Source organism: Epinephelus moara, chromosome 8 (genome assembly GCF_006386435.1).
Source record: "Epinephelus moara isolate mb chromosome 8, YSFRI_EMoa_1.0, whole genome shotgun sequence".
Taxonomy (NCBI): domain Eukaryota; kingdom Metazoa; phylum Chordata; class Actinopteri; order Perciformes; family Serranidae; genus Epinephelus; species Epinephelus moara.
The window spans coordinates 29401388-29411560 of NC_065513.1; the positions used below are offsets into that span (position 1 = coordinate 29401388).

Here is a 10173-nt window from a genome sequence, read left to right on the forward strand (position 1 = left end):
GATTCGAATGGAGCCCCCTGTGGTTTCTGTATTTAAACAAAAGAGAGAAGGAAGATATAAGAGGCAAAAGGGCGTTCAGGGGTTGGGATGTGAGAACTACTTTCATGGCGGACCATCGCTAAATTGGCAGCTACTAATTAACCAATATATTTCTTTATCATTACAATAGAAGTTGTTGCCCAGTACTGCTTCCACAGTTCGACGCTGCTTGCTGCCAAGACTTAATTAGCCAATCTCTGTACTCTATCTGTGTTGGAACTGTGTTTAGCCCCCTGCATGGCTACACACATAATAAGTGCAGAAGCATCACATAAGTGGTTTTGCCGGGAGCCTGTAGACCCGAGTTGACATTGATGAGCGTGGTTCATTGCTGTCGTTGTGTGTTAAACTAAACCTAGTTCCCTTGGTCGCTGTAATAGGATTTAAACTCTTAAGCAGATCTTCAACTCGGACATTAGCAGCCAAGGATCAGCACCGTGTCTGCTAACAGTTTCCTTTGGTGAAGACAAGCTGACCTCTTCAAAACAAACATGTTTTTCAATGACATCAGAACAGTTACATTTGCATGCTTGTGGTTTCTATGGTCTGTCTACAAAGACAACGAGTGACACGCCCGAGGCAGTGCGTTTTGTTTTTCACGTAGGTCTGCATTTCTGAGACAATTCCTCAATGGATTCACACTCTTGGTTTCTCCTCCTTGATGCCATCCATACCTTACACAGCAGTTTCACTTTAAAAAAAAAGGACAAATCAGCTAATCCACTGCAGCAAATGAGTCTGTACTTGAGTGTATCGACAGCTGCACTGTGTCCAGGGCTCTGTTTACCTGCATTGTATCTGCTTTGATTGTTTCTACAGATAAAACACACAGGAATCATTTCCCTCCTTTGTAACAAAGAAGCAATCCGGTGCTCTCTTTATTTGCCACACATTTTTTTCCCATTACTGCTCTAAACAACACTGTTTAAAGCTTAACATAAACAGCTTCATACAAACTGTAAAAAAAAAAAAAATCAATGCATTGTATTTTTTCATTCAAGAAATAACATTAGGGGAGGGACATAACGGCAGGTAGCAATATAAACAACACACACAAAATATATAATATTATTTCTGAGTTCAGTCTCCATTTAAAACTTAAGGACAGTCCAGGTTTTCTTATTCACAGGTGCCAGGCTCTCCACAAGCCTGCTTGCAGTGTGCACACAGACGCTCATTATATTCTGGGCAAAAGGAATTTCATTCATTCATGATGGCAACATCAGACCAATATACTCTGGAAACCACATTTCCAACAAGCTCATGCTGTAAAAAAGCAACTTTTCTCTGAGGTAAACACAACATGCTGTGTTTTCTTTTGTCATTCCATAGTAAGCTGTATTATGTTGGAATTACCGGCACAAAGTTCTGCTTCTTTATATCCCCATAAAGTGCAAGAACCCTCTTCTGTAGTGCACTTTTCTTCCTTAAATCAAAGTTTACCAACCACACCAAAAATAGCAGCTAAATCCTGCAGCATCGGCTCTGTGGGGCAAACTGTGTTGAAGAAATGCACAGAAACAGCCAGCAGTTAAAATCAAACACTTGCAGGTCACTGTTGTGTTTTAGGTCCTCCCTAGGGAATAAAAGCCCTATACAGTATTGTCTCTGAGGCCTCGTAGTCACTCAGTGCTGCCGTAGTGGTTCCCATTGGAAGGGTTTTCCTGTAAACTGGTGTGTGAGGCTTCCTCCTGTGACACCACTGGGCCCACTGGCTGTTCAAAGAAATTGGACACACAGAACACCTGCAGAAATAGAAGTAACACAATTAAAACACATTCGTCTTACTGTAATTGAACATCATCGAAGACCTCTTTAATGTGTTTCTGTGCAAAATGCTTTATTTATTTTTAACTCTTACCTGTTTAATAAATTATTTATTCATCCTTGTAATAATTTAGTATTTTTATGTCTTCACTCTCAGCGACTGACTGCTATGTGAGTTGAGAGAGGGGTGCACAGACATTTGTTTTTCAGTTCTAATGGAAATCCCAAACATATTCAACATATCTTGAATATTTCTACTTGATTTGAATGGTGCAGTCATAAAATGTGAGGTTTTGGGTTTAAATATTTCATGAATAGTTGGAACAAGCAGATACAGAATTTATAGTGTACAACACTGCCAGCCACTTCATGTTATGAGATTATTATTTTTTTTAACCTTAAAACTCCTTAAAGGAAGAACCAAAAGTAGAAAACTGCATGTTAGAGGTTTAAGAGGTGCTGACTTCCCCTTTCAATTGCATATTGTGATAATACTGCATAAAAATGTGATGTGTTTGCCACTTTCCTAACAAATAAAACTTAATCTTTAGATAAAACCTACTGTGAGAGTGGCAACTAAGCCTCCCTGCAGGAGGCCAGTGAGCACATCACTCCAGTGATGTTTGTAGTCAGACACCCGGGACAGACCCACATATATGGCAGTAGCAATCAGGAAGAATTGGATGGTGGGACGCAGAAGCCTCGACCACTCTGACTTCAGTCTGGCTTGAATGTACAGCTACAGGAGGGAGAGGACATGATTAAAAAAAGAAACAAAAAAGCTGTGGGGTCACACCTAGGCATGCGCTTTATAGCCTATTGCTCAAGCACATATTTACAGTACAGGTGTTGGCGGCTAGCGCAAATTTGCAGAAGAGAGTTATGTCATTTATGATCCCTATACTGTTTTAACAATGACATAAACAAGTCATTTACCAGTAAATCTGACTGCAATAGCTTGTGAAACCAGGTATGGACAGGAAAACAAATAAAGCAAAGCTATATGTTAGAATTAACATTTTTTTATATATATAAGCCACATTTTAGAAGTAGAATATATACTTACTACAAGGAACAGCATGCAGTACATGGAGAAGGATGAATGACCTGAGTAGAAGGACAGTCTGCAAAAGATAAAAGAGATACTGAATGAAATTAGACACCATCAGCTTCATCAAGTCAGAATGCTGTGAAAACTGTTGCATAATGTCTGCTGTGACTCTTATCTGAGAGAATAACTCTACTGAGGGTCTAACGAAAAGACACTGTTACACAGTTTATAGTTTGTGTTGTATTCAGTGTTAAATACCTTTTTTGGTGGTTTATTCGTAAATACCAGATGGTTATAATGTATGTCGTTAGGCTACTTATTCATGTGGCTGTCCTTGTACATCTGGTGCTGTGACATTTATTAAATTCCCCAGCAAAGATCAAAGTTATCTTGTCTTATTGATTTGAATTGTGGGAACAGCATGATTCAGAGTTTTAAAATTGAAAAGTCAGGACATATCTTGGCCTGTTGCATCCATTTTTACTATTGTCCTTTTAATCTGTCTCTTGCAAGTGCTACAACTTTATGGAACTGCAATACTTAGAGGAGCTCTGTACCAGTGGTTCCCAACTGGTGGGTTGTGGTCCTAAAGTGGGTCGTGGGTCCATTCTTAATGGCCCACAAGTGACTCGTGAATGTGTCAAGTTTGTAAAAAACACACATTACTTTACAATGAATTTGCGGCACACAGTTTTATGGTGAAGTGCCATTTCCTGTTGTAGAGTGAGTGAATGACAGACAGCTACTTTACAGGAACAGCAAACTAGCTCAACGACATTACCAAAGGCAAGTATGACACTGATTATATTAAACTTTATGGACCTTGAACTAATGACTAAGGAGAAATCTGGACCCCGTGCCTGGACCAGTTGGGAACCACTGCTCTCTACAATATTCAAAGCATATCTATGATTCAGAGGTTGTCTGCACACGGCTCTCAACATGGAGGTGGCTGAACCAGCGACCACCAGCTAACAGTGCAAACACTGCTAACAACAGCAACGGTGCTAACAGAGCTAACAGCATTAACCTGCAAGGACTACTGCAAGGAACCTCGGCATCTGGTTTGACAGTAATCTTACCTTCGAATATCACACCACAAAATTAGTGCAATCATGTTTTTATCAGCTCAGAAATATTTCAAAGATCCGTTCCTTTTTAACTGTTAAAGACACAGACCATTTTGCATGCTTTTATTTCATCACGGCTCGATTTTTGTAACAGCCTTTTTACCTGTCTAAGTCAGAAATCCCTGGACAGACTACAAATGGTGCAGAACTCTGCTGCGAGGCTTTTAACCATAACTAAAAAACACGATCACATCACACGTATTTTAGCATCTCTACACTGGCTGCCAGTACATTTTAGAATCGATTTTAAGATTTTATTGGTCACTTTTAAATGTCTCAACTGTCTCGGTCCTAGTTATATCACCGACCTTTTAACACCATATGCTCCTACTTGCACTTTACGTTCCTCGGGCAAAGGCCTTTTATGCGTCCCAGAGTCCAGACTGAAAACTAAGGGGGACAGAGCATTTTCAGTCCGGGCCCCAAAACTATGGAACAAACTGCCCGAGGAAATAAGGTCGGCTGATTCAGTGATCTCTTTTAAATCTCCTCTAAAAACACATTTTTACTGTAAAGCCTTTTTTGATTTTATCTGAGTTTTGTCATTTACTGTTTTCATGCATTGGAATTGTGTACTCTATGTTTTAATTGTTCTGTAAAGCACTTCGTAACATATGTTTTGAAAAGTGCTATATAAATAAAGATTATTATTATTATTATTATTACCACAACAACAAACAACTTGGATTACAACACACACAGAGGTAGGGTCACTTCAGTCTCTGCTCAGGACACCATTACTCCACTTTATCTTTACATAGCACATAGTTGTTTGCCACTATATTAATGCTCTGAGTATCGTATAGAGCTCCTTTATTCACTGGAGAATCCCTTTAGGGCACGCCAGCTTGAAAATGAAGGAGCAATTTTGCTATATCGGATGACAGTTAACCATGTTGTCAAGTCCAGAGGGTACATGTGTCACAAAGTAATGCAAATAACTGAGCGCTCTTGGACTATCATACTCCTTCCAGTGAGACTCTACTAAAACACAATGTTAACAATGTTATTATCTAGTCAAAGGTAATAAAATATGTATGAATGTTGGTTTTTCAGAGGTGGCTCTGGGGGGGTTTATTGACTCCATGTTCAGGACTATTACCTGGCCTCATCCACCAAGACCTTGTCTCCAGTGCAGGTGAAGTTCTCGATGTATCCGCCAGCTTTGCAGTTGATGGTATTCCAGACTGGATTGCACACAGCCAGGAAGTTTGGCCGCAGACGGCCGATGGAGTACTTGGCTATGTCTGTCAGAGATTGGCTAGCAGCAGCTCCGAACACATAGCTCCCCACAGCTTTGTAGACACACGCCACATACTTGGTCCCCAAAGACTGGTTCTTGATGCGGGAGAAGTAAACAGAAAGGCACTCGCCGCAGACGATCTACAGCAGAAGAGATAAGTAAACTCAACAACTGACATTTAAAGGTCGGAGAGCTTGTGGAAGAAGACAACTGTTGACGTACCACGATCAGTGTGAAGGGGATCATGACTCCTCCCAACAGCTGGTAGGATATGGTGTCCTCTTTGAGGGGGTATCTGATGGACTCATCATTACAGAAGAACCCGCGTTTGAAAGGGTTGTGTTGAGGGGTGAGGATAAAAAATGGGAGTCCAACTGTTAAAAGAAAAAAAGAGGCAGATAATCAGTATAACTTCAACCTTTCTGCTTGTTTTACATCAAAATGCACATCAAATACTCATGTACGCCAGATCGCTGCTATTACATAATGCTAATATTTTACGTTTTAGTCACAGGAAACGTGACATTTTGGTATCACACAGGCATTTCCCCTTTTGAAAAACAAGCTGGTGACTCTTGTGTGTTTCATTTAGCTCCAAGGGAAAAAAAATACTGTTCAAGTTGCACAATAACACAATGAAGTGCTTGAGGCCCGGAGTTACTACAGAACAGCATTGCAAAAGTCTGACACTGGAGCAAAGATGGTGTGATTATCTGAGGAGACTCATTATGGTGTTAATCTGTAACCAGAGCACATAAAACATGCTCCGACTGGCTTTGGTATTACAGAACTGTACGGAGATGAGGAAGACAGGAACTTCCCCAAACTATGATCGTTGCTTATGGTAGATTTTGGCTTTATGTGTCACCACACAGTCACAGAACCTTGTATAGACGTGTTCGTTTAAACCCAGTGCAGGGGAAATTACACTGACTGCTGTCTTTTAAAATTCTGGATAAACCAACAACTCACAGTGACGTCAGTGAGCTATGCTGATCTGATCACATAGTTAATCATTAAAGATATGATCTACTGAAGCTAAGATCTGGCTTCCACTTACAAAGCAGTCAATTATGAACAACAAGACAGAGAGGAGCATACGTATAGAGGAATAATAACCACTTTCTCTTTGTTTCTATTTATCATTTCCTTCTTTCCTCTGTGCAGCTGTGTGTTATAAATATCTGCATTTTAGTTGACAGTTTGCTGCAACTTGAGTTTTTTATTAGATTGTATGTAGGTATTAAATCATTGAGTGTGTTTCCTCTGTGTGAATCCCCTGTACGTTGCAGTTGTTGCAAGAGAGTTATGCAGATTAACATACATCTTGCATCCAGACATGGAGATATTAAAAGGCATTATCTTATCAAACCAAGTACAGACAGTGAAGCAGAGATGTGGAGTTTGAAATGTTTGTCTGTGCCACTGCTAAATGTGTTTAAAATTTTACTCATACATATTACAACAGATATTGTGACATATCTAATGCATTAAAGAACTTTTATGTGACTTTACTCAACCTGGATGTTTGCCTTGATTTTGTTTATCTTATTTAACATTTTAATATAGCTGTAAAAGTCCAACATATCTGATTTTATCAAGGACAGAACAACAAAGTCCAGGATTAACAACCATCAGTGTCCCTCTTGGGGTTTTAAAGTCCACTGGCCTTTATCAAGACATCCATGCAATGCACTAAAGCTAGAAATTTTAATCATGCAAACAAATAACTGAACACGTTCTCAGAAAACAGGCAAAGTTCAACAATATCAAATGCACTTAAAAGAGAAATTACATCTTAAAAGACAACAGTTGTGTGACATAGTTAAAAAGGAAATAGCAATTACTCTATAAATAAATTAAACTTATATTAACTGAGTATTTATGTGACTTTTATACAATGATAAAACGTCCTCACGTGCATTTACTCAAGTATTGTACTTAGGTACAATTTTTAGTTACTGTACTTGAGTATTACTATTACTAGCTATATGCTGCTTACATTACATTTTAGAGACAAATATTGTAGTGTTTACTCCACCCCATTTATTTGAGAGCTCTAGTTACTAAATACTGTGTATATTAACTTAACTTGACATAAATTAAGTAACACTTACATGCTTTCGTAACTCTAAGTGTGCTGTAATGCTGTGAGCCCCTTGAGGTGATGCATTCAATGCTCAAACTAGATACTCAAAGAGGTGCCGTGATGCACTGTGATACTGCCAAAATCCTAAAATATGTTGTGATACAATTGTTCAATCATACTGCCAAGCAGTAACTAGGTAACTGCACCCTGGTGACCTGCTACACTTGGACCTTACTATTATTTATTCATTCATTCATTTAGTCATGTTTTTGTTTGTTAGTTAGTTAGTTTGTTTAAATGGTAGTGTTTTTTCTATCAAGTGTCCTGTACAAGTGGCTTTGTATCTGATGATTTCTTGTTTTTTTTAATTTAAATAGCCTAAAAAGAAAATTACAAAAAAGCACTGCTTACACATCGATGCATCAGTAATAATGATCCAGTCGTATAATATCTGGTAATATAACATTCACAAAGAGCATTTTGGGTACTTTTACTTTGATAATTTAAGCACATTTTACTTATTACACTTTTGTACTTGAGTACACTTTTGAATGCAGGACTTATACTTGAGCAAGGGGGGATACTTTTCCCAGCACTGATTTTACAGGAGTGTCCTACTTACTGTATGACACAGCGTTTACAAAACATAAAAGAGGGATTTATGATAAACTAGACTCATATTTATACTTTGAACAGGTGACTGGAAATTATTGTTTACACCACCCAGTTTCCAAAACAAGATGAATCTGCTGGTGCACAGTCAGCAACACACAGCTGACCGCAAGACACTGACTACGCAAAGTGAGTGCAGATTAATCACATGGAAAAATTTCTGTGTGTCCAACCCTGTCTGTCTTTATCAAACAGCTGTAAAACTGAGCTGTCTGCGTGTCCCCATGCAGTGCAAAGGTTCCTTTAATTGCAGTATTGTCAGTAACACTGAGCAGTGCTGCAGCTTGTCTCTGACCTGTGATTACATTACAAACACTGAGCTAAAAATACAGCTTTGCTTGGAAAAAAACACACACACAGGGTGGGACTTTGTTGCCTTCTTTTTTTTCCATCTTCCTGCCTGGATCCCTAAAACCTCAAGCCTCCCAGTGTATGCGTATATGACGTGTATGCAAATCTTTTGAATGGATTTGTTTAAACTACTGCTTCATATAATAGGCTGTGTCTGTGCCAGAGGAGTTGCTGCAGGAGTTTGATGACAAAGAAAGTCAACTTTAACGAGCTCTAATGTCTTTATAAATAAACAAAACGGATTAAAAGGCTGGTTTAACACACAGGGGTGGGTCGGGTTTACATACCGAGGGTGAGGCAGATGAGGTCCAGCACGATGAGAGGGATCCCTGCAGCTTCAAACATGTTGCGTCTCTTTCTTCTGCCTTCTGATGTTGTGAAAAATGTCCTGTCCCGGCTGGTTTTAGGCGACACGAGACGCAGCCTATCTGTCGCACATGTCTCGCTATTCCAGCACAAAATTAAAACACAGTCATTGTGCAACCCACCAAATTCCGGGGCTGTCCGTGAAGCTAAAACTACCAGGGGATTAAAAAATATTTATAGGCGACAGTAAATTAAAAAAAAAAAAAAAAACACTGGACTAAAATCTAAATCTACTCTAACACCACCACACAGTGAAGAGCCGCTCACCCTCTCAGCTGCTCACAAAACATCATAACACAGCAGGATTTCTTCAGCTCATAATACCGTCCTGTCCTCGGATAAGACTCACGTTACCGGTGAGGTACGAGCGCCGCGAGCGCTCCGCTCCCGTTGTGATTAGTGCTGCCTTCACGTGCAGCTGGGAAAAACAAGGAGAGTGGTGAACGCAGCAGGCAGCCTGTAGTTTTATGTGAAAACTTGGCTCCTGAGTTGTGACGTTGAGTGGGTGGAGAGAGTTTGATAGTAAGAGTGCCATTCATCACAATGACGAGAAGTAAAAGTTAAAGCACTTTTTCTTTCTTTTTTTTTTTTTTTTTTTTTTTACTAAAACATGCAATAAAAGTGTTTCATTAATAATTAGGATCAGAGTAAGATTTATTAGCAAGCTGGTTTTCACTTACAATTTGCTTTGGGATTTGGTGCATACATTGACCTCCCGAGATCTGAACTTGTGTTTGGTATGCATTTTTATTTTGTCCGGGGATCAGTAGGACCCGATAACTATATAAAACAAAACATTGTCAACAATAATTAAATTCCAGTGTCTTCAAACAAGACAACAATAAAGTCCCAAGTTAAGTAGAATGACATATCAAGTGTTGAAGGTCAAGTAAACCAAAATGTGATGTCCTCATATGAGGACACAGGGTCTCAAGAGGTTAAACATACAACAAACATATTGTGAGGATATAAAAATGAGGAAAAGTAATGCAACACTCAGGGAAATAAATATAGAATAGAAAAAGCACAATACATTATGAAAATGTTTCTTAACATAACAAAAGGTAATCTATTTCAGAATAAGCAAGCTGTGCAGTTTTGTGCAGGATGTGCACGAATATAAAAGATGGAAAATGCAGATATTAAGACACATGCAAAATACTGAACATTATAAACAAAGCACAAGGAGATGCTGAACAAATTCAGTTAAAAATAACTAGATTACAATTAACAGAGATGTGAGGCTCAGCAGCTCAGCCATGCTGTTGTTGATTAAATTTCTATCAGTATATTATAATCAAGGATCTGACAACTGAGTGTTTCAGTTCTATAAAAATTCCATAATGATTTAAATTAAAATTATTCTCCTCTCTGAATTCTTTTGGTTTCTGTTTTTTCTTTATGATAAAAATTATCAGTTTCTGTTATGTGTGTCAGCCAGTGGTGGAAGAAGTACTTTACTTAA

General features: G+C 38.8%; 1 protein-coding gene across 1 annotated transcript; it reads right to left on the minus strand.

The window, feature by feature from the left end:
• Window positions 1–883: 883 nt before the first annotated feature.
• Window positions 884–9143, minus strand: LOC126394505 (phospholipid phosphatase 1-like). Its single transcript, XM_050051343.1, has 6 exons — window positions 8630–9143; window positions 5453–5604; window positions 5090–5370; window positions 2873–2930; window positions 2369–2545; window positions 884–1784 (listed from the first exon to the last, which is right to left on the minus strand). The coding sequence occupies exons 1-6, from the start codon at window positions 8685–8687 to the stop codon at window positions 1662–1664; spliced, it is 849 nt and encodes a 282-aa protein (XP_049907300.1). The 5' UTR covers window positions 8688–9143; the 3' UTR covers window positions 884–1661.
• Between the last annotated feature and the right edge of the window lie 1030 nt (window positions 9144–10173).

Bases quoted from the DNA above. Each gene is read 5' to 3' on its own strand.
- LOC126394505 (XM_050051343.1), bottom strand. From the start codon at position 8,687: ATGTTTGAAGCTGCAGGGATCCCTCTCATCGTGCTGGACCTCATCTGC. The intron at 5,605-8,629 runs GTATGTAAACCC...TTCTTTTAACAG, and splicing joins CCTCATCTGCCTCACCCTCG to TTGGACTCCCATTTTTTATC. The intron at 1,785-2,368 runs GTAGGTTTTATC...CTATTTCTGCAG, and splicing joins GCTTAGTTGCCACTCTCACA to GTGTTCTGTGTGTCCAATTT.